General features: G+C 45.2%; 1 protein-coding gene across 1 annotated transcript in view; it reads right to left on the bottom strand.

Annotated features, from left to right (window-relative positions):
- LOC128711221 (uncharacterized) overlaps window positions 1–11,289 on the bottom strand; it is a 38,179-nt gene extending 26,890 nt beyond the window's left edge. Inside the window, exons 1-3 of the mRNA XM_053806087.1 lie at window positions 10,866–11,289; window positions 10,088–10,231; window positions 9,725–9,823 (exon numbers count right to left, since the gene is read on the bottom strand). Coding sequence (XP_053662062.1) covers window positions 9,725–9,823; window positions 10,088–10,231; window positions 10,866–11,289 — 667 coding nt within the window. The remainder of the gene's footprint in view (window positions 1–9,724; window positions 9,824–10,087; window positions 10,232–10,865) is intronic.
- Window positions 11,290–22,901: the final 11,612 nt, after the last annotated feature.

The following is a 22,901-nucleotide window of genomic DNA, read 5'->3' as shown; positions in this document are numbered from 1 at the left end:
AGGAGGCTAGTGCCTACTAATAAACTTCTTCCTACGGTCAAGAATCTCGACTGCAGATTGCCGGTTTCGACCAAGAGATTGACTCACGGAATCGATGTGTCTAACAAGGGGTGAAGTGTAATTTTGGAGGGCATCTCAGCTCACGTCCATCCCAAACCCACCAAAAAACCCGAGAGGAAGTAGGGAAAAGTAATTGGAGCATATTGTCTCACATCATTAGAGATGTGCCGCTGAGAATCTTCACACCTGCACCCAGCACCGGATCGCAACTCGTTCACGAGTGGAGCAAATTGGATAGCATTAACGAGTGTGGATTATTGTGTGCCCAAACGAGTTGATCGGAACTTGAGCTGGGAAGTCGAGTGTGAGCTCATAAACACCACTCGTAACCCGGCAGTACGGCGCCTGTCTCTATCGATCTGGTGTGTGATCGAACTAGCCGGGCGATGGCAGGTTGATTTATTTAAACGTGCGCTGATCGTTTTTTTTCTTCTCGACGAAAGATCATTATGCAGGCAGATTTCGGAAGGTGCGCTTCTTACGCTTGTAATAAAATTATTTGTTGAACAATTTGTTACCACTAATGAGCGTAACGGCACTGGATGTGTGAGACGCGTTGATTGCTATTAAGAATGAAGTAAGCCGTTTGCCCCTATCTGGTGAACCCTATTTGACTTCCATGAGCAGCAGCATGCTGGTGATTAAACTCATCTTCTCTGTCTGCTGTGTGATTAATCCATTATGTTGAAAAATTCTTCCACCATTACCAGTCCAATAAGTGGGCAAATTCGCGTTTCAAACGACTTTTACGCCTTAAGAGTTTTCCGGAGATGATCTCCGTTCGCCCATGTTCGAACATGCATTGATTTCTGTGGCTCACTTCACGTGTCTTCATACATCTCCATGGCATGCTCTCTTACCGCCAGGCACAATTTAGCGTTAAGTTGTTCCCCGCGGAGGTGTGCCTTTAATTAGGCAAAGAAAATGGGTGTTTTTAGCAAAAATTCCTTACGGTCGCGCGTGCGACCACGTTCCAGACATTCGCCCAAACCCGTCAATCGGTGTTCGGCCTTGTACGCCTGCCAGCGATCAGCGAGGGACCAACAAACCATTTATCATCGGACAGAATCAGACACTCGTTGCAAAGAGACACACTATTTGCATTTCTGCCGGATTCATCTCATTTGGCTAAGTGTGCAAGCTTCTCTTGGGGGGAGCGAGTAAACGGAAAGGAGGTGGTACCGTGGAAATCAATTTCCCGTTCGACCCAGAACACGTACCGGGATTGTTGTTCGCGCATTGGTCCAGATTGTTGTAGGCTTTTCGCCTTACGCTTTTCGCGAACTGTTATGTGGATCGCTGTGTAAACATGCTCTTCCTTTATTCCTGTCGGCTTTTTTGTGGCATGTTTTCACCTTGGGAAGCACTCGTTCGGCGTGAACTTCACGTGCGACCTGCGTGTGTGTGCTTGTGTGGAGGATGCATTTATATGCAATTATATGCGAAACATGGGTAGGATCCCCACAAGCACACGCGATCTGGACATATCCCCAACAGGGAAGGAAAACTCCAGGCAAAGCAACCTTACACTTTCCGCTATCGCACGCCGCACATGTTCCGGAATCGAAGTAAACCAGATTAACACATATGATCGGCACGATCACGCCGTTTATGAGAAGGCGGCTGTGTTATTCTGTTTTGTTGCACTCTACCCAGGGTTCTGATTATTCGATTATGTTGCGCTCCTTGCGAACCCACCTGAGCAATGGGGCGCTGCCCGCTAGGAACCAGAGCAGTCAAATAAAATAGTCACTTTACACGCATCATTTTCCAATAAACAACCTACGAATGGGGGAATTCGAAGCAATGTTCAACCGGTAGGAAAGCAATCGCATCGTTTTGTATCGATTTTGCTACAACAACATGCCCTCATGTGTTTCATCCAGACAGGGGATCCGCGCCTTCAGTGGGTCATCGGACGTCACCGGCAATGGCAACATTTTAAGCTTAATCCATGTCCGAGTGGTTAAGCTGTTTGGCTAAAACCTCCGCTTACCGGGCGGGATAACAACCGTGTAACGCGGCCGACGCGCGCACCGCTGGATGCCATCGAGCTTACCGAACAGAACAACGTGCTTGGAGCCATTTACGATCGCATTAACAACGCAAATCGATCCGCAACTTGCAACTTCGTCCGCGCGATGACCGGGAAACGGAGCGTAATCTCGTGATCGGACGGCATAAATAGCGTTTGTCTAGTGTTCTATCTCCGTCGCGTCCGAAATAATAGCACATTGGCATGCTAACTTGTGGCACGGGATGGCGTTCCAGAACCTCCACGGACAACTCCAGGGATCCAAGTGTCATGTTGTTATGCAGAAGCAGCCACCTTCGAGCAAAAACGGGTGGATTAAATTTCAACCGTACGAACCACACGGAGATGCGTAGGCTCAATGACTTCTTCGGTGTTTGTATCGAAGGTGGGAGGGCAGAATGAAGCAATGTGGACGTTTGGTGATACACATTTAGCACTTTAATGGTCAGGGTAACGTTTATGCGAGCGATCGGTGCAACACACTACGCCGCTTTGAATGACTACAAGGTTGTGGACTCTATGTTTGGAGGGGAACAAAATTCTCGAGTAAACCGAGTAGGAAGTAATGCTAACGATCAACCGCATCGAATACATTTACATACGATGCAAGTGGTGAACAGACCTAGATCTGGCGAAAGTCGTGTTGCAATCGTTTACAAACATTGTTTGAAAATTAAACCAAAACCATCTCTATTACACACATGATCGCATCGTTACATAAACCAACAATGCTTTCTCAGCTCCAGCCTTCCTTATTACAAATCAAATATTTATTTACCAGTTTCTTTATTTTCAATGTCCCGCCCACCGAAGCGGCCTGCTGAACTGTAACGCTATTTACCGGACGAAAACAAATAAAACAAATCCTCCCAAAAAATAAAAACGACGTGCTCCATTGATTGCATCACAGATGGTCGCCGGGTTAGTGGCTGTTGTTTCCTGTGAAGTGGGCGCAAAAGAAAGTGGAGATGCGCGAAAAATAAACAGGCAACATGTGCGAGATTAAATTACTTCCACCCGGGTAAAGTACGCAAGGCTAGCAACTGTTATGTGGAGCTTAGACCTAGATTTTCCCACTGTTCGGTGATGTCAGTAGCGCAATGCCCTTGGGTTCCGCCTTAAAGACTGTTGTAAGGTTCCGCGGAGAAGTGATGCTTTTAATTGCATTTAATTTATTAAGCACATCTCGAATTATGAAACCAGTTTCAAAGTCGGCAACCAATCAAAGCTACTTAATAATTGCTACCATTACAATATGACTACGACATCAAGGGATTTTCCTCCCTTATTCTTTCCCTAATCAAGCTCCTCAATTGATCGGAAGAAAGTATTTCATTCATTCGATCGGTGATCGCTATAACCGTTTTTTTATGCAGATCATCTTCAACAAAGTTTCGTGATGAGAAAGCAGAAGAAAAACAGTTAAGTGATGTCGTCTTGTCATGTTGTACAAATCTACTCTGCTCTCCTACAAAAAAAAACTTGTTCCAATGAGACATAAATTGGTAAGCGCTGAGACCATTTGTTTGCCCATTGTTTGCCCCTTAACGGCATCCCAATCCACGATGGGCTCGTTTAATGGCACAGCGGTAACCGAAGCAGCAGCACCATACGCGTACGTTAAACCACTTTCCTTCCTGGTAGAAAAATTGACACCTTCCACACAAACGACTGGAGACGGTGCGTTTCACTCTGTCAGTTCTCCGGTCTCGAAGAAATTCCAGATTCTGTGGTCCGTAAGCATCGTAAGCTGGTTGGTTTTTATAATGTGTGAATCCGAGTCGCACATTAGTGAGAGAAACCGACCAATGCTAGATGGCTGTTTGATTACGGTGCCACGAAATGTCTTAATCTACGAACCTTGTGTGGTGTTTGTTAAATATTTTCTTTTCAATCATGTTATCGCTTACAGATTGTTTCGTTTTTCCTTAAATTCTGCCCGTTAGCGACTCCACCCTAACGAGATTTGTGTTCAGATTTAGTTGATAAATTATATACCGGGCCTGCGACGACATCGGTGGGACGGTTTGGAAGTTTGGAAACTGGATCGCACCTAAAGTGTCGAGGCAGGGCAGAATCGTGCATGTTTGGTTGCTTCTGATCGATTAAATGTAGATCAACGGATTGGAATGAGTAAAACCGTGGCCCTACCCGCCGGCATCTAGTTCACGAGCTGCATTGGCACGCGCGTCAAGGATCGAAACGGTCGACAACACATGTAATTAGTCCCATCCGGTGCTCCCGGCTAATTACCATAAGCATACAAACTTATATGGAGCGTGCGCCCAGGCTGGTCGTCGATTTCCGCACACTTTCATTATGTCGCCGGGAGATTCTTGCGTGAACCGCTTCCGCGGTTGCAACGCACCGTGGCAAATTGATTGATAGCGATGGGTGCATTTAAATCAGGACCAGCCCTGCAAAACGAAGGCTAATCGTAGCCTCACCCCGTCTGATTGGATCCTCGCCGCTTCTGCTGTGGCTCTCCGTTCGAAGCAGGTGTGATTGGCGGCCGGGTGAAGGTTAATGGCAGTGTTTTGCCTACCACCAGGATGGCTGGTATACTTCAACTTGGCTAGGCCGGGTAATTCTTCCCGGTTCAAGAGGCCGCCCGCTGACAGACGGATCGGCCGACGACATCCACGCGATGTTCGACTTCAGATACTGCTGCAGATGGGTAGCAGTTTTCACTTGTACAGTAATTATATGCACGCGATTCCTTTGCGATTTAGTGGAGTAGACGTGTGAAGGGCAAAGATCCACGATCTGTTACGATCAGCAAACAAACATCGTTGCGGTCGACTTGAGATCCAGACAAATTCTTCAGAATCGGCCCCGCGTCTAGGCAAACCGCACCTAATTCGTATGTTTTATACCGGCATCTGCTTTGCTCAGTAATGCCCACTTACGAGCTTCCACTTTTTGCTTTAACGACTTGATTCTACGCTAACGCGTCTGAGTTCTAGAGCGCGATGCTGAAGGCAGGGAGTCATCCCCACCGTACACACCTCATCAGGTTGTGCTCCTTCATTCGGACGTCCATCAACACCGTTCCGACTCGGAAGTCTTAATAAATTGAATTCATTACAGCGTCGATGCGTCGAAGAACCTGCCCCTTAGTGTAGCGGTCCGCTGAACCGAAGGCTTACAGACTGCATGCGTACGCATCACGTTACGCATCAACGCACTCCGTCGACTGTGGTCACGGTGATTGCGGAACCCAAAGAAGCTGACGGAATCCTTCACTATGGTGCTTTGCGAAATCACAAACCGATTGATGCCGACCCAATCGATCGTTTTCAGATGACGCTCAATGACAGGTCTTTCCGCTGTGGATGGAATCTCGGGTAAACATGGGCCCGCGTAACAAACGTTTCGCTAACGCCCAATTACCTCCCCGTGATCTTGCCGTGTGCGCTTATCAAACCGCAAGAAGCGATCGGTTGTAGCAGCATTTGCTCACCCCGTCGGAGTGGCCTGAACGGATTCCACCCGCCTACGATGATTGTGCAAGATGTGAAGCCGTCGCAAGCGATCGGTCAAGTCATCGAGTCTGACACGCTCATAAACGTCGTTGAGGTCGGGCGCATTCAGGCGCGTAATACGCAAGCACCATAAATAGAGCCGTAAACAGTCTGACTGTCCGAGGTGTGATGCTTTCGATGATGGCAATTAGACATCATACTCATACGCGTAAGTGGAATGTTTTCAAATAACCTCAAACATTCGGTGCACCCGTTGCTTGGAGAAAAAAAACTATCCACTGGTATACATTGCACTGCGAAAATTTATCGCTCCAAATTGAACGCTCGAAAAACGCTATCCACACGTAGTATCGCAATCGCTTGGATGGGACCATGACTTGCTGCCTGCAATGATCGGGAGAACTGGTGACTATGGAGCAATAAATCATGTCACAAAATAAAGCCATCAAGAAGTTCACACCGGCATCCGATAGCAGCTAAGGCCGTGCCGGGCAATTTTAGCCATCTAAAAACAAATGCGTTCGTATGCGAGCCCCGCAGTCCTAAAACTTATATCAACATCCATTTATCGGGTCTAACGCGTTCCCGGTGCACCCGGTAGATTTCAACGATGGAGCATGTGAGGAGCAGAAGTTACGGGCGAATAAATTTTGCACGATAAGAAAATATGTTACGAACACTTTACGCGGAACAACTCGGACCTAGAGCCTAGAGCATTCCTTCCCTTCGGAACAGTCGTCTGCTTAGAACGATAGGCTCTTAATGCTTACCCACTTAATCCTCCAGTGGGCACAAGAGCACACAGCTGGACCGTGCAGGCAACCATGGGCATCATAATTCATATTACCCGCAGTCCGATAGGAACCGCACACTAGCCTTGGACAACGAGTACCTACTCGATCAAATACATCTCCTTCCCTTGCGGGCAATCGCAGCTCGGCCCTTCCCGGGTGCTCGAACTCAACGAGGGAAGGTCATTGAATGTGCGAATCTCACCCGTTTGCCCCATTCTGCTCAGGTGCGTGTAGTGCCTGTATATTATCTCAATTAATAAATTTCCCAGCACCGAATGACAAGCGGGAATTTATTTAAGCTTCGCAACAGCGGAAAGCAAGAGACTGTGTACGGTGCGAGAACGGTCATGATTGTTTCTTGTTTTTTCGTGTGCAAAACAAGTACCGCAAGATTTACACCATAAAACCTATGACTGATTAGACGGGCGTGTGAGATAGTGGAAGGATTTGCCCTCACTCACCGGCAATATCGTGCACAATGGTCAAGATTCGCTAACGGATCCTCCGATATCTGGAGCCTGTAATTTATCGAAGGATTATCGGTGGTCACATGGTGTACTTTCCAGGTCCGGTACAACTGAGCAACAAACCTGCCGGAAAACCGTTCGCGTTTGGAAAGTGGAGAGCAATAAACATGATAACATAATTAACCCAATCAAAGCTCTTATTGTTCGCGGTAAGGTTAATAATGTAGCACGAACGCTACATTAAAGGCTCATTTTGGACGAGATAAAAAAGCAGAAACTAAATCGAAGCGAGATGTGTGCGCATGCGTACACATATGCGCATTCGATCCATTTCCTACCGTGGCGTTGTTTAAAGTTGCTCATGCCTAGAAAGGATCTCCCAAATCAACCCGATAAACGGAGCCATTCAAATGTATAAAAGGTATACCGAACAGCGGCGGTACTGGAAGTGAAGTTGTTAATTACGACTACCGTGTGCCCCTGCGGTTGCGCTCGTTTTAAGGCGCCGCACCTAATGTGGTCCATTCTTAAACCAAACCAAAAATAAAAGGTAACATCCCTCGAGGGGGATGACCGCGCTAATGTCTGTTGAACTGGCGTTGAACCTCCCCGATGTAAAATGGTCCTGTAGAAGACAACATCATTGGATTAATAACCACAATTTGAGCCTGTATGGCGTGTTTTTGGTTTGGAAATTGGACGTGTGTTCTGGTGCTGTTCTTTAGCTAACCTGGCGCGTAATACATTAATCCGTCATAGTTATGTTCCCGTTTTGTGGGTTTTTTGAGACATTTGGAGGTGTAAAAAACCCTCTCCAGGTGATGTTGCTTCTTTTGGGAAGAAGGATTATCCAAACGGTTTTTGGTATCGTACCTTTGCCGCAACAGGTCGGTTGGTACGTCCATGGCATTCAGTAAAACCACAGCGTACACGGTGACGGTGTAATGTGGCGATTAATGCTATTTAAGCTGGCTTTTACTCCGGCACGGTATGGATCCGAACAATCCTTTTCGGACGGTTCAGGTGAATCTTTTATGAAGCGGTTTCTGTTGTCTTCACAGCTGTGCGCAGCTGTGCGTATCGCCGCGTATCTGCGCAGGTTGTATGGTTGTCTTAATGCGGTTAACGAAGCGGATTTAACGTCTCCGCACCGTGTAAAATGTGCCCTTGCCGGAAGGAACCAAAGATGAGCTGCTGCAGCAGGTCGAAATAAGGGTATGGTATGGGGGTTTTGTTCTGGAGCAGTTACGCATGTTAAGTAGCACACTTGAAGAAACGGTATCGACGGTGGTCAATGTTTCGGTTTTGTTAGTCTGTTAAATTAGTTCATGTATATTAAGCCACTTAGCTTAATAAGCGTTTATTTAAAAAACCAAACAGGCTAAGGCGTATTGCTGCTTAAAATGCCGAAACATATCATTTATTTTAAAATATTTGTCGATCACTATCTTACGATACAGACGTACAAAAAAAACGCAACAGTCGCAAATTTATTCTTTTTTAGAATTCTTTTAGTACAACAGTACTAAATATTGACAAGTGTTGTCAAAGTGACAGAAGTACACTAAAAGCATTTGGTCGTACACATGTTGCACTTTATAGTAATTACTTTATATGACTATCTATCAATCCAATTTACGCTGCTACTGTAATCACCGAATCGAAGTATTTCTCGATTTACTTTCAAATGAATTGCTCACGCGATTGCTACTCTAATGGCTGTAAATTCAGCACCATTATTTCATCTCAACACGTTCTAGTACGCGTCGCGTGCGTTTAGCACCTATATTGCGAGGAATCTATATGTAATAAGACAAATTATTCACAAGATTATCTAGGTGAGGCATAAGGCACACTCCGACTTTAAACTGCCACCGCCGTTTTCCGGTGCAGATAGAAGATACGGACGTGGAAAGTGATTGGAATAAGGTTAGCAAATTATGGAACTAAATTATGGATGGTTCATATCTGGTGAGTGTGTATATAAATTTATGCCTCTGTCTATAGGTAGGTGTATCTTAGACACCACACGGTGGGTTCATTTTCTTGTTTTCCATGTTCACAGCAAACAGCGTTGGTGGTATATGGGGGATAGCATGCAGTGCGAGCGGTGCGATTGCGTGCCATAATGGAATAGGCGTAATAGAGGGCGTCCATATGAACGAGCCAACATCGGTTCATCTTCCCCAAGCGGAATGCAATCATGAGTGCAACAAGCATACTTCATGGTTCACAGTTTTCCAATTCGCTTTTCTCTCGCAACCCTTTTGTTGTACAGCGTATCGTAGCTCGCACATGCATAGGAAGCATATAGGAGTAATGACCAGCGGCCGATGCTGCACCGAGCTGCCACCGGTGAACTTTTGCGCAATGCCGTAGAGAAAGCGCACCTGGGCGAAGGATGGTGGAGAATTGTAATTGATTTTAGAACCGTTCTAGCGCGTTTCGCTCGGTAAACTTCCAATTGAAATGCGCACCGAGCGATCATAATCACCGGTGCTGATGATGCTCTCCCGCCTCCGTACACGTATGGTGGGTCCGCCACATTCCGATGGTATTCCGAGGGTTGGAATTCGAATGCAGATGCGCATCAAACTGGGTGTTTTGGGTGGGTTTTCTGGGAGGCTGGAAACAATTATGCTCCTTCCGTAACATTAAACTATTCGTTTTTCATGATGACCGTCCAACAAAGCACGCGAAGGAAAAGACTGATTATCGTTATTAACGATGAACGACAACAGTTTTGAAAAATGAGTCCCGTCAATAGACGAGCCCTAATTGGCAGTTGATCGTTCCGTCCAATGCTACCCAGCAACAGTGCTGCGATTCGTGTTGCCTGTATGAAATCAACAAAACAAGAGTAACAAATGGAACTCCACTCACCTCTAATGTCGTCCACACAGATGCCGAGATCTTCCCGGTAGGTGCTCAGGTGCGGCAAACATTGACACTTGCATTCGATGCCCGCATCCGATGACATGTCTGGTTGGATGAGTAAAACACGAGATTAAAAAACAATTTGTACTAATAATACACCCGCGTGTCAGGCGCTGGGCGGATAGTGTTTTATTTACCCCAACCAAAAAAAACCCGAAAGCCGAAAAGAACGAACCAAAAAAAAATTGAACCAAATAGATCACACCTAACGGAGTGATGCGCTCCGTCACGGCAGCCCCAACAGGTGGTGTAAACCTAATTAAACTGTCATTTCGGGTTCCATGGGTGGTTGTATATGGCTCAACTTACCGATTTCTTTGATGTGGTCCGTACTTCCGGGGATACGGTGGGGTCCGTTGACCGTACCGGTGCCGGTCCGATCGCCACCTATCGATAGTTCCGCCGTGCCGCTCGACAGCCCCACGCACGTATCTGTGTCACATTTTTCCGATTCTGAAACGCGAGAAACGATTCATTTTACCGTTCAGTGTGTTGCCATTCGGTATCGATGTGTTATTAATACTGATTCTGAAGGGGTTCCGCTTGAGTGTATGGCGGTGGTTTTGGGAATTGTGTTTTGTTCGCGTCAATATTTGTCTAAAAATAAGAAAGCCAACCACCATTCATGTCATTCGCGCGGTGTGGTAAAAGTGCGTTTGGAAATTGATATGTAATGAGGTTCATGCGTCTTTTATCGTTTTAAAGTGCTGCTCTAAAGAGCCACCCGATGCGGCATATTGCATAACCGATTGCGATCGTTGCGTGCAGTTTGCTCTCGTTTCAGATAAATCAATTTACTTTTCTTGCCTTTTTCATCACCTCGCACGCAAATGATGCTCCATGATCGGTCACAACAGGCGACCTCTAGCGGATTACTAAACTATTGCACAAAAACTGAGCCGGATACACCGGTGCTTCTGATGTTGCGTGTCACTTTAGACCGGTCGCGTGCACCATTAACGAATGAGCCAATCGTGTAAATGTATAACTCCAGCAAAAAAAAAACGAAATTAAAACGCAACACTACCAGGGTGACAACAAGATGGCAGTGTCCCGGACATGTGTCCCAGGGCAGTTGTATGCTTACCAAATGTATAAAACAGATCACCACTGTGAAGACGCGTCAGGTTCGAGATCCTGCTCGAGTCGGTCAGGCCACCCATACGCTTAAACATTGGAGGACCTCGTCCGTACCCGGCCAACGGACTCTTGATCGGTGTTGCCGCCGCATCACAGCCGAACCCGCTCCAGCAGATGATGACCAGCAGCAGCAGGCACCGGTGAAGATGTTGCCGGCCAGTTTTCGTCGTACGTGTCGGTAATGCGGTGTAATTATCACGTCCAAGCTGCGACCGTCCGGGGTGTCCAGCCCGGACCGGGTGACGGTATGTACTGCCCTCGGCATACCTTTCAGGCGCGAGGACTATCTGCCGCGACCGTGCCATAGTCAGCAACCGTTCGCTGCCGGCGGTAGAGGTTGTAGCATGGTTCGATGGCTTGCCGGTGATCATTCATCTACACCACACTGTAAGAAGCGATCCTTCACTATGGAATAATTTTGCGGTAATCGACCAACACACGGGGAAGCATGCCAATTGCTTTAAGCAGAGGTAAAATCCTAAAAAGAAAAGAAGAAATAAAACACAAAATAAATGACCAATAATAGTCAGATCAAGACAGAGGACCGGACGGAATGGTAGAATTGAGATTCTTATATTATTACATCTGTTTAATTCGCGTAATCGAGAGTGAGCAACGGGGATAGAGTGCCAAAGTTAAGCCGACAAGAGCAGTAAACGAACAATGCCTCCAAAGACACTAAATACCGTTTGAGAAGATAATTTAAGATCCATCAGCTTCTGCAGCGTACCTACCGACGGGAGGCACCAGCAGTCTCGCAGGTCGGAGGGCCAAGTTCAGCCGCCGTACCGGTAGATTCGTTTGATTAATGAAGCAAACCCGTAAGCGCATCAAGTTCCAGCGCTTCTGCCTTATAAAACCCGGTTGTAGCCTTTCATAATTAGTCAAATGATTTGCCAAAAGGCTGCGAAGAGCGACGGAGCAGTTCTGAACCCTGGTGGGAAATTCACTGGCCACCGGTATGTGTACCGAAACACTTAACGGAGTCAATCAATTTCCCGTCGAACACACGCGTACATCGACTGGCTGATGAACTTGTAAATCCAACCGAAGCGCAACAATCTGCCATCTCTTTAGCCTTGCTTTAATCATGTGTTTTGCTTTCCGTTCTACAATTTAAATGTGATCGATCTGACGCCGATATAATTTTTCCCAGCATCTTGGGTCATTTTTTTTATGTTGTGCAGACCAACATTGAATTGTCATGTGATTTTACTACTTTCGGCTCTGTTTACACCTTACCACCGAATTATACGAAATCTAGATCAATTAAGATTATGTAAATATTAAATTAGGCCTCCCAAAGGAAGCAGATTAAACCCATCTGACCAGCGTTTGATTAATGAACGGCCGTGTCTGTTGGAGAATGGTCGAACTTTTAGACAAGTGATACAAGTCAGTGATGGTGGTTAGCGTTGACTAGGTCTACTACACTATATAAATCTAGAACAAACACGAACAGGCCCATTAAAAAGCAAACGATGAATGGATTGTTACGAGTTGCCGAAGAATTTGAAGAACGGAGAACACCTGCCTTGTTAATGTTACTCGTTTTCCGTCCATGTTTGAATGTCAACCTGTTTGGGCGGTGTGTGTTGGCGTGCCAAAAGTGTGCCATGATGTTTGCCTACGATTGACAGTTGAACTAGGAACTGTCGTGTAGCCGTCACATTTCACACTAGGAGCAATTTGTTTGGATGGCAGACAAATGTGAGCTAGTGTACCAAAACCCGTGGTGATCACTCAATTTATTTGCCATTCTGTGGGTCGTTTGGGAGGGAGACAAAATTTCTCTTTTGAAACATGAGAGATGTGCTTGCGTCACTGTTATTGTCATCAATTAATTTACATTTAAAACTTTAAATATGCAACATGTGACAACTTGTCGTACCACGCGTAATACACAAAAGGTCTAATACTAATAGGCCAATATACACTTAACGCTCCCGGTTTATCGATAAAACAATACGAATAATTATCACCACAGCTGCTTACATACACGTTAACACGACAAATCTGGCCACCAAGAATTGACAAATTTTAATAAACAGCATGAGCGAACCCGATTGTATCATCCGCTTGCTCCCGTTTGCATAATTTACTCCTCATTAGTCAGTAAGTCCACCATTAATAGAGGCAAACTATTTTGTATCCGATAAGCAAATTGCCACTGGCGACCGGGTGAAACACTTCAAACAGTTTTGAAAATTTCCCTTCCACACAGTATCTGCCCCGGGTGGATGACATTGCACGTTCACTAAAAGCACCTCTCCGAAAGCTGTGGGCGAGATAAGAAGCCATTAAATTATGTCAAACCTCACACGAAACGAACCCGCTTTGGGGGGAGAAAATGTTCGACAACCATTGATGCGTGGATAACGCCTCGGTCATTCGTATTACTGCATCACGCTCTCTATGTTTGGCCGCACTAAGTATTATTGAATGATTTCACATCAATGCTTCTCGTTTAGCGATTAAAACTGTTCCCGACGCGATTGTTCCAGCAATCCCGATGCCAGCGGCTAAATTTCACCTGTTTTTTCTCCGCGAACAGCGCGTCTCCGCATAATTAATTAGTATTCCACGGCAAGCACCGACAGGCGTTACGATCGGGACCGCCTCAAACACGGAATCATCGTGTGGTCATCATTTAAATTGGATCTCATCTGATTTAACGCATTTTTCGAAGCAGTTTACGACCCGCCATTGCTGGTGATTGGTGCAGAAAAGAGCGAGAAAATGATGGACGAACCCCATCGTTCCGTTCACAGGTCGCATGAAATGTGTGAGAATCCGAAGTGCGCCCGGAACGGAGCGGGAACTCCTTAGCAATCAGCATCTCAATCTTTCAATTTCTTGTTGGCGCCTCGGATGCGTTGCTGGTCCCCCGGTGACGTTAATTTTGGATGTAATGAATTCTTGTCGTTTTAACGAGATTCCGCCTTGTCGATCGCGGGGTATGTTGCAATTATGCTTAAAGGGAAGATCGTTCTGCGATTTATATCTGATTGAGCTCAACGCATTTACGGTTTTTGGTTATTGTTAAGGCTTCCGTTTATTTAACCTTCATGGTGCAAAGCCATCATTTGTGAAGAATATTCATTCGTTCATGGGTTAGTTATGTTTATGTAGGGTGGTAAAATTGTCTTAAAATTTTAAACATAAATTTAAATGAGCGTTACCTTTAAATTTTCGTTTTGCATCCCCTTGAAAAGTTCTTTTTAAAGAGCATAAGTGAATTGAGTACACGTAAAATAAGACATAACAAATCAATCAAATGAGCATTATATGATTCATATTTTTTAAATTAAATAAAACGATTTTAAATGAGCCATTCAATTGCCAGATTCGTTTTCATGTTGTATATTGTATTAAAATGTATCTTAATTTAATGCTTAGCACGATCTCCAAAACAGTCATAAAATTAGCAAAATCTTATTTGTTATCTATTACTCGAAGCAATCCTATATGAAAATGCCATTTGTCAAAAAACACAAATCTCTTCCGAGTAAAAGACCAATGTTTTATCTTCAGCATATACAGGAGTGACTAAACATAAAACAAGAAACAGGAAATTAAAAGGGGACACTGAAACAAGTTAGTTTGTTTAACGATTTCGATGCCCTGCCCATTCGATAATTTCTTCATTTCACCCTCACAATCTTGGATTAATTCAAAGCATTCGAGAGCATTTGAAACTCGCCTCTTCTAGGCGGTCGAGTTGATTGCTGTTCTTTCGTCTACTACTACAAAGCTGGTTGAGTTGAGACATAAAAACAGCTGCCCACCGTTCGACAGGAACAACGCATAAATTTGTCAACGAAACGTCAGACGTCATGTGATACGCGATTGACTGGTTGGATTATTGTTCAACCACCATTATGCTGTCACCGCACATGGATAAGAAATGCAAACCCTCGCCGTACGGCGTGGACAAGCGACCTCGAAAGAATGCATTTCTTTTTGTGTGCTAAATCTGACTGCAGGAATGAAATTGTGTAGTTAGCTTAGATGGAATATTTAACATTTAATTTCCTCCTGAATCTAACGAACTGACATCGATAGCTGCGTCACATTAACACGGTTTGTTACGCGATGGAATAAAAATTCAGCGAAAATTGCACCTAGGGAAGGGTTCGTCACTGTCGGCGCAACTCGATCATCATAATCACCTGTCCGATAAACAGCAATTAATGCATACCCTTCTACATGTGATGGTGATTGCTTGTTCATTGGAAATGCACACTTTTTCCGTGTTCGCATGCAGATGCCAGAGTAACGCAATTATGATTGTCCCTAGTGCATACGTAGACTCCTAGCTCACTCCAGTTCATCCTGCCATTTTGCCATAGGGCTCCTACGTACCGCTAGTGCAGGTTTTCTTGCACGTTAATGAGCAATATTGAAGACTAGTTTTGCATAATTAAGTCACCTGCTTCGAGCGACATCAATCTCGGGACCACGCGCCGAACTCCTTACAACGGTCTGACAGTAGAGTTGCTTGTCTGCAGAGCATTGATGTCAGTAAATATAGTTACCGAAGGTAGGCATGCTAATAGGTTTTCTTCATAACTATCATTAAGCACTGAGCGTAGGAATGTATTAAACATTATATTCGGTCTGATAGCCTCGTTATTAAAATAAATTAATTTGAATTAGGTTTGTTTATTGTCAAAACAAATAAAAAATCGATAGTCTTTTGTGTGTGATATTTCGCTTCGTTGTATCAATATTAACTATAGTATATATAAAGATTAGTTTTACTTTCTTTCTAAAGCGATATGTTGTCGATATTTAACGATATTTTTACGACCTATCTAAATCCTACATCAACTTTAAATGTTTAAGTAAGACATCGTACATGCCCACACCACACAATTCCTAGAATCAATCGCTATTCATCAGCTTATATTTTGCAAAAAAGGCAAACTTCTTAAACTACACCTCTCTTGTCAACGATTCGTCAACGACGATTAAGCTGCCTATAAATCCAGCCTAGAGAAGCCGCAACATGGACCAGTACTGGTGCAAAAATAAAATAAAAAACCTTCTGGAACGACGCCGCTTGTTGTTGTGCTCCTTCTTACCCGTCCCCATATCGAGTTGTTTTGATCGTCATTTTATGTTCCGTTGAATAAAGTTAATTAGATCAATCGAGGACGTCGCTCGCATCGAAACAGGTTCCTGCGCACTCCCGAGTTGGACCGAGATTCTAAGGGACTGGTTGCTCGTCTCCCAGGACAGGTGCGTCTCCCCAGTTTTCCCGCATGATGCTGGCTTCGATTTTCCGCTTGTGCCGCTTGATTGGGTATTTTCTACACCAGTCCTTAGATCATCACACAACCCGGCAAACGGGCCACAAATCGGTCAAACTCCACCCGGTGACAAGCGTCGTTGCGGCCACCGGATTGTGAGCGATTGATTTCATCGCATTTTATTGGTTTGGAAGCATTTGGTAAGGGTTTGATTGCTGTCGGCGTACAGCCGGATGGTAGCAGCTCGCTAGACCCTCGTACCGTACCGATTACGGAAACAAACGGACAGAGAGTGTGGAATTATCGGGTCGGTTTTATTGGATCTTCAAACAGCGATTATCCCGTTAGCGGCTCAGTTTGTCGTAATTAAAAGTAATTGTTATTAATTGTGTGCCATTCCTTTACGCTGACGAACGTGAGCGAGGAAGTAACAAATCGATTCCCACCGGATAACAGCCGTTCGTGGGGAAGAGAATACCGCTAGGATAAGGCATTTGTAAGCTGAATTGTTTAACCGTTTATGCGCGTAAGTCCCTTTTGGAATGGTTAAGATTTTTGAGCAAGTCCTAAATTATAGTTCAGCATAATTCAAGAGCTTTTAGGTTCAATGTTAAAGTTAAGCCACATTTCTTTAATGAGTGTAGAAAGCTGACAAAATCATTAAGTAGCTGCAAAGAAAACACTTAAAACTGGTGATGAGTCTTACCCTATTTTCCTGAAAAAAAAGTCCTTAACGCAGGCAGAATATATATTTTTTACAACCTTTGAAATAACGTATAAATCTATTAAAAGATGATTGAAATATTTATTACTAAAAATATTATTCAGACATGTATTCCACTTAGTACACAAGAAGCACTTCGTCTAGTGTGTAAAAATAAGTTACTGCTAAGCGTTTGAGTAGACTATAGTATAATGTAATGGTATTTTGTTGCAGCTATTGTGACTTTTATTTTTAAAATCATTGTGCGAAATACTTGTTCTTTGATCATCGGCAACAAAACAGGAGAAACCGTACCGTCTACAATTGAACAATATTTATCATGCTACATTCAAACCTATCGCCACAGCCATAACTAACTAACCGTTTCTTCGCTGATTGCATTGGTATGAGAAGAATTTATGACGTACAAAACGAGTGCAAAACGCACCGTTCGACGAGGCAAAAAGCCTATCTTTATCTGCTTTATTGAAAGATTAAAATATTACATCGATAAGTGGCGAGGCACGAGTGAACCACCGCACTGCGCTTATCCCGTGCATCCCATCCGCCGTTGGATTATTCTACGATCTCTTCATGATAATAATCCACCGCGTGCGCCGTTTGCCACGTAGAATATTGGAACGGTTTTGTATCGCAAACGACCCTTTCTGTGAAAGGGTTCGGTGTTTCGATCGATTTGAAGTACCAGGAGCGCGAAAGCAACATACCGCGGCTGGTCAATAATTATCCCGGGGTACACGCGCTCGGCCAACTTGTGCCGTCGGACGCCGTGCACGTATCGAACTTTTCTAATCTTCAACAATTACCTCAGTGTGATATCATCGTACTCGGTGTGTTTCTTCGAACCATGGCAGAAGCTTCCGACGGTCTTACTTTAGTCCCTCCCGATGGGCAACGCAGTCCCAAACAGTACATATCGGGTACGTAGCAGGTTGCCATACTTCTATTCTTTCTTTCGCGCACAGAGCCGTCGCTTTGCTTGCTTTCCTTTTTTTTGTTTGACTTTGTTTGTTCTCACACACACACACACACACACACGTTACATTTCCGATCCCCGGGAGATGCTTATGGCAGGACGGGATTTTACGCCCCACAGTAATCGCGCACCGCACAGTTCTAGATTTACCGGTTTGGTGTCTGCAAGAAGGACAAGCTCCGGTCAGGTTCGTATCGTGCCGCATCATTGGCCCTACAATTGGCCTACAATCGAATCCACTAACGGAAGCCGGGACGACATGTTGCCCGTATGCGGCATAAGTACCCATTCAATGGCCAGTTCGACGGTTTTTTTTTACCTCTCTGTATTATTATTCCAGGCCCAAAGTGTGCCTGTAATGTTTTATCGAGCTGCTAATGAAGATCCACCGTATCCAGCCGGTTCCAATCCGGTGCAACGGGAATCGTTTTTCAATCGACTCGTAACCGTTTCGTTCGCAATGTATAAAGAAAACAGGAGGTTCGGTACTCGTGGGATGATGAGACGATAAAGTGCATCTGTCCACTGTGAGAAATCACGCTCTTGGTGCTCCCTATGCAGGCGACCCAAAAGTCCTCTGATCAACAACAAGAACTAGCGAAAGAATTCGCAAAAAAACATACGCGTATGATCTAGATTGAATGCGTACGGTCTCTAAGCACTCCCATTAAGCTAATTTGTAAAATATGCCGTGCCGCTGCCGCTACATTCCACACGAATGCTACCATTTTGGGCCGAGTCACGATCGCGCATTATCAATTTGTATCACCCCTAAACGCATTCCGTACACGGTCCGTATGCAAATGACCCAACGGTCCGGGCGAGTGCCGTCCATCGAAAAGGAAGTTGGCGTGCTCCAGTTTGGTGGTGTAATTTCATTTTCGATCGCAATTCCATCTCCAAACCGCCAAAACGATCGGAATGCGTGAACTCTTCTTTGCCCACCGAAGGTCCCTTCCGCGCTACGAGCGCAGGATTGAACCGCTTCGGTAAAACAAGACAGACAGACAACCAACGGGAAAGCATTGTGCTATTGTTAGGAAGTAAAATCCACAAACACAAAGCGCAACACTGATTAGACGCAACCGGACGATCGGAGGATCGGCGCGCGCTTTTGATTGGAAATGTCAATTTATTCGATTGACAGCAGAAACCCCAGCCAACGGTGAGACAAGAGCCGGAATCGAACTAATGTCAACTGGTGCTAAATCTCTGTCCGACTTCACCGTACAATGGGGCACCTAATTTTCAATCAGTTGGAGGTTCGTTTCACCACCAAAACATTTGTTTGCATGCAGATTACAGACGTCAGCAGGCACGGGCTCACAAACAGAGAGGGAGACTTTCTAATAAAAATTACTACACCAGACCGATGGTTGGTTTGATAATCTTCTCCAGCATATTCCGGATGATAATTCAATTTCGTCTTCCCTGTATTGGTGGGACAACAATGCAAGCATTCTGGGATCTTCTCACAACAGGGTGATGCTTATTAACATGTAACATACTTAAAAGTGTTCGTTTTGAGGATACTTTTATACGCCAAGAGTGTGTTAAGTGGAACACAAGTTGTCCATGTGAACTGCTCTGCAGTTAACTGGAATCTAACCTCCAAAATCATCTTCTCTAGTATTTCGGTAGAAGTAGATTCTTTAGAAAAGTTCCATCAATGCTCTTGTTAATTCCAGTAGAAAACAACTCTCTGTTTACCGCTAGCCATTCCCAATAGTGCTCCTTGGTCGGTTCTTTCCATACTAATAATTCTCACCGTACTGCATCAACCCTTGACCACTTGATGGTGTTTGAACTTGGAACCACCTGTGCTCATCGTTGACCCTTGAAGGTTAGAGTACCGACCTGTTGACTGCTTGATGAAGTCACTATCGTTCCGTACACGGAAGCTAATATACCAGCTGCGGTTGCCCACTTGCTACCAACACATCTCCGAGCCACAAAACCGTTCGAGATGTCTTCAAGTGAGCAATTGAACAAGATTCTTAGCAACTTCTTCAACCAGGGCCAAATGTCTTACCGCATCATTTCCCATGCAAGAGCTGCACCCGATATGAGGCAGTATTTTGTAGTATGTTCGATTATTGAGGTATAAATTGTACGATCATTGCAACGGCATCGGATTGGCCACTTCAATCCCCTAAAATGACCGCTCTCAAGTGCGGTTCTTCTGCGGTTACATGCACTATTAAGCGGAATCTTGTTTCAACCACTTCTGCCCAGCTTAGCACCGGTACGGCTTTCCCAGCATTACAGCAAATTAGTTGTTCTTGTCAGTTTACGATTATCGTCACCTTTCGGACTGAAGTGCCGACAGACCCCGGCGGACAGCAGTCAGAACGGGACTGTTTCTACACTTCGGCCGATCGAATTGCCGTTCCCGGACATCATATCTTCGGGGATTTCCGTTGCGCCGGTAGGTATTTGCCATGTGCGATTATCCAACCGGGCAAAAAGGGGGCTAAACCGGGCAGCGGTAGCTTCTGTAGAAGGTAGACGACGAACCCAAGACTACCGAATGGTGGTAATTTGAGCGTTTCATTGAAAGGTATTGTTGGTAATTGTGTTGATTATCTAAATTTTGTATCGTTAGCGATCCGTTTGATGGCCGCTCAGCTGCACGACCTGCAGAAAGATTAGTTTAAGTTCTCCACCTCGCACCGGTATCGGGAGGCATAAAAACAGGTGCTTTGTGAGGTTTAGCGTTGCCCAAGCTTAAACCACCTTCCGGCCGGGCGGTTCGTTCGTGAGGAAGATACTTCACCTTTTCGAAACGATAATCTGCAACACCGGTATGTTCTTGTGGTGCAGACAGCGAAAGGCACCAGCAAACTATTAGAATTATGATTATTATTATGTAGCACTTGATGATGCCAGTGCCCCGTCGCCAGTGTACCGTTCTCAGTGTGGTGTTCTTTTTTTATTACGATGATCCAGTCAAATCCACCCCTGCGCTTCGATTGACTGACGGCGACCGGTTTGCATAAAACTTGGCAACCTGCCGGGGATGAGTAATATGTGGTGCAATAATAATAAATCACTCAATTTATGGATTAATCTATTAATTCGTTCGTTTGCCGATCACGATCGTACACGGTTCACGATCGGTAGTGCCGGTTGAGATGTGCCAAAGTTGTTGAACTTTGTAACGCGCTGTGGTGCGTCAGCTACACGATCGTACAGGAAACCTTTTCCCCCCATCGACCATAGCTGTGCCATTGATAATCGATTTGTACAGCATACAGGTAAAAGTTTCACACTTTCTTTGCCGAAAGGTTTCACCATTACGGTAGGGCAAAACCAACGCTTCTTGAGCGTAGTGTACCCAGCACGCCGAGAAATGTATTTTAAATCAAAAGACACCAAGCGACGAACCCGTTTTCTGCCTGGCAAAATCTAATCTCATCACTCGTGCCCCGTTTCTTTTCCCATCTTCGTCCTGCAGGCATCATTTGATGCTGCAAATTAAAAGACCAAAGCCCCCGGAGGCATTCCCGGTGCATTCGTTCGATAACACCGTGCGGTGGACAGTTTTTTTCTCTCTTGCCAATAAAAAAGCAGTTATTGAAGTATTTACTTTTAATGGCTGTCGCCATTGCCGGTGGACCATTTCTTCTTGAACGTAACCTATCACAGTTGCTGTTACCGCCGCACTAGGTCTGTGACGTGTCACCAACCCCGAAACGACCCCTGCATCATCTTGAAACTGGGGATTTTTTTATAATACAATTTTTTTACCCATCACACGAGATCGACGCGATAGCAAAACGCAATCCTACGCAGTTCTTCTCCTCCTTAGCGGTCCACTACGAGCGGTCGAGCCATGAACGGACCAGCTATATCGACAGCAAGTGCAACGAGTTTTTGTGAAACAAGTTCCATCTTCCGAAGCTAAAGACCCACATCGGTTCGTCCGGTGGATGGGGAACGCTAGATAAGTTCACCCGTACCGATTGTTGCACTGCAAAAAGACCCGTTTTTCCCTCCCCTTGGATGGGTTGATGATAAAACCAGATTTTGAAATTGGCAAGCAGCCCAACAAGTTCAATGTTTTCGCTCCCCTTCCAGTGTCTCCCGGCAGTTCCATTTGCAAATCCTTTCCCGCCTCCATAGCTTGAAGCGTACGGAGCGGGCAGGATGAGCTAGGTCGAGCGTATATAGACATCGTCGCATAGCACAGATCCTGTTACTGTTATCCTCCTACGACGCTCGCCAGATAACACCGCTCACCATCGTACAAATTATGTTGCCCCAGATCAATATTTCAATCGGGACGACCACCGTCACTTTGGTAGAGGTACTCGGTAAAGCGTTGGCCGTTTTATGCAACGTCCCGGGAAGTAGCATTTCGACCCTATTTGCAAGGAATTGTATCACCATCCACCCGCAATCGAGAGCCCATTATGTAAATTAAATTATCTCCTTCTTTGTCTCCCTCCCGTTCACTCCCAACACGTACCGACACATACGTGCGCCGCCGAATCAGATTTCTGCAAATGGTTGTACGTCTAGTTACGGCATACGTTTGCCACGCAAACTTAGCGTACTTAGCTAGCGTGATCCCACGGGATCGATAAATCTGGTCCGGTTTCGGGTTCTACGGGCGAACGACAATGCGGCGTGCAATTGCTCTGTGGACGATTCTACGAACGTACATCCTACCAGCGGATGCAAACCGAAGCCCAATCGAACCTGTCGTCATAAGTGAAGGTCATAATTTATGCAACGTTTACGATTTTATTGTCTTTGCTGCACTGAGATTAAGGAAATAGCGGAAGGAACTATAGAAACGACCAAGAAGCCTACTCAGCTAAACGGATGGTTAATAACTTTTTTTTCGCCATCCTTCCCACAGCACTTGGCTTGATCGATCTGCCTCCGGGAAATTGCGAGACGCCTGTTCCCGGCACCACAAAAGATTGACTGGAAATTGATTGTCAATTGAGCTGAAGCGTGGGGATATGATCACGACCTCCATGCGATCGACCTCGTCGAGGCTTTCATCCGGACGCGCAA

The sequence above is a fragment of the Anopheles marshallii genome, chromosome 3 (genome assembly GCF_943734725.1).
Source record: "Anopheles marshallii chromosome 3, idAnoMarsDA_429_01, whole genome shotgun sequence".
Classification (NCBI taxonomy): domain Eukaryota; kingdom Metazoa; phylum Arthropoda; class Insecta; order Diptera; family Culicidae; genus Anopheles; species Anopheles marshallii.
Note: the sequence above shows the minus strand (reverse complement) of the source record. Positions and strands in the feature narration are given on the sequence as shown.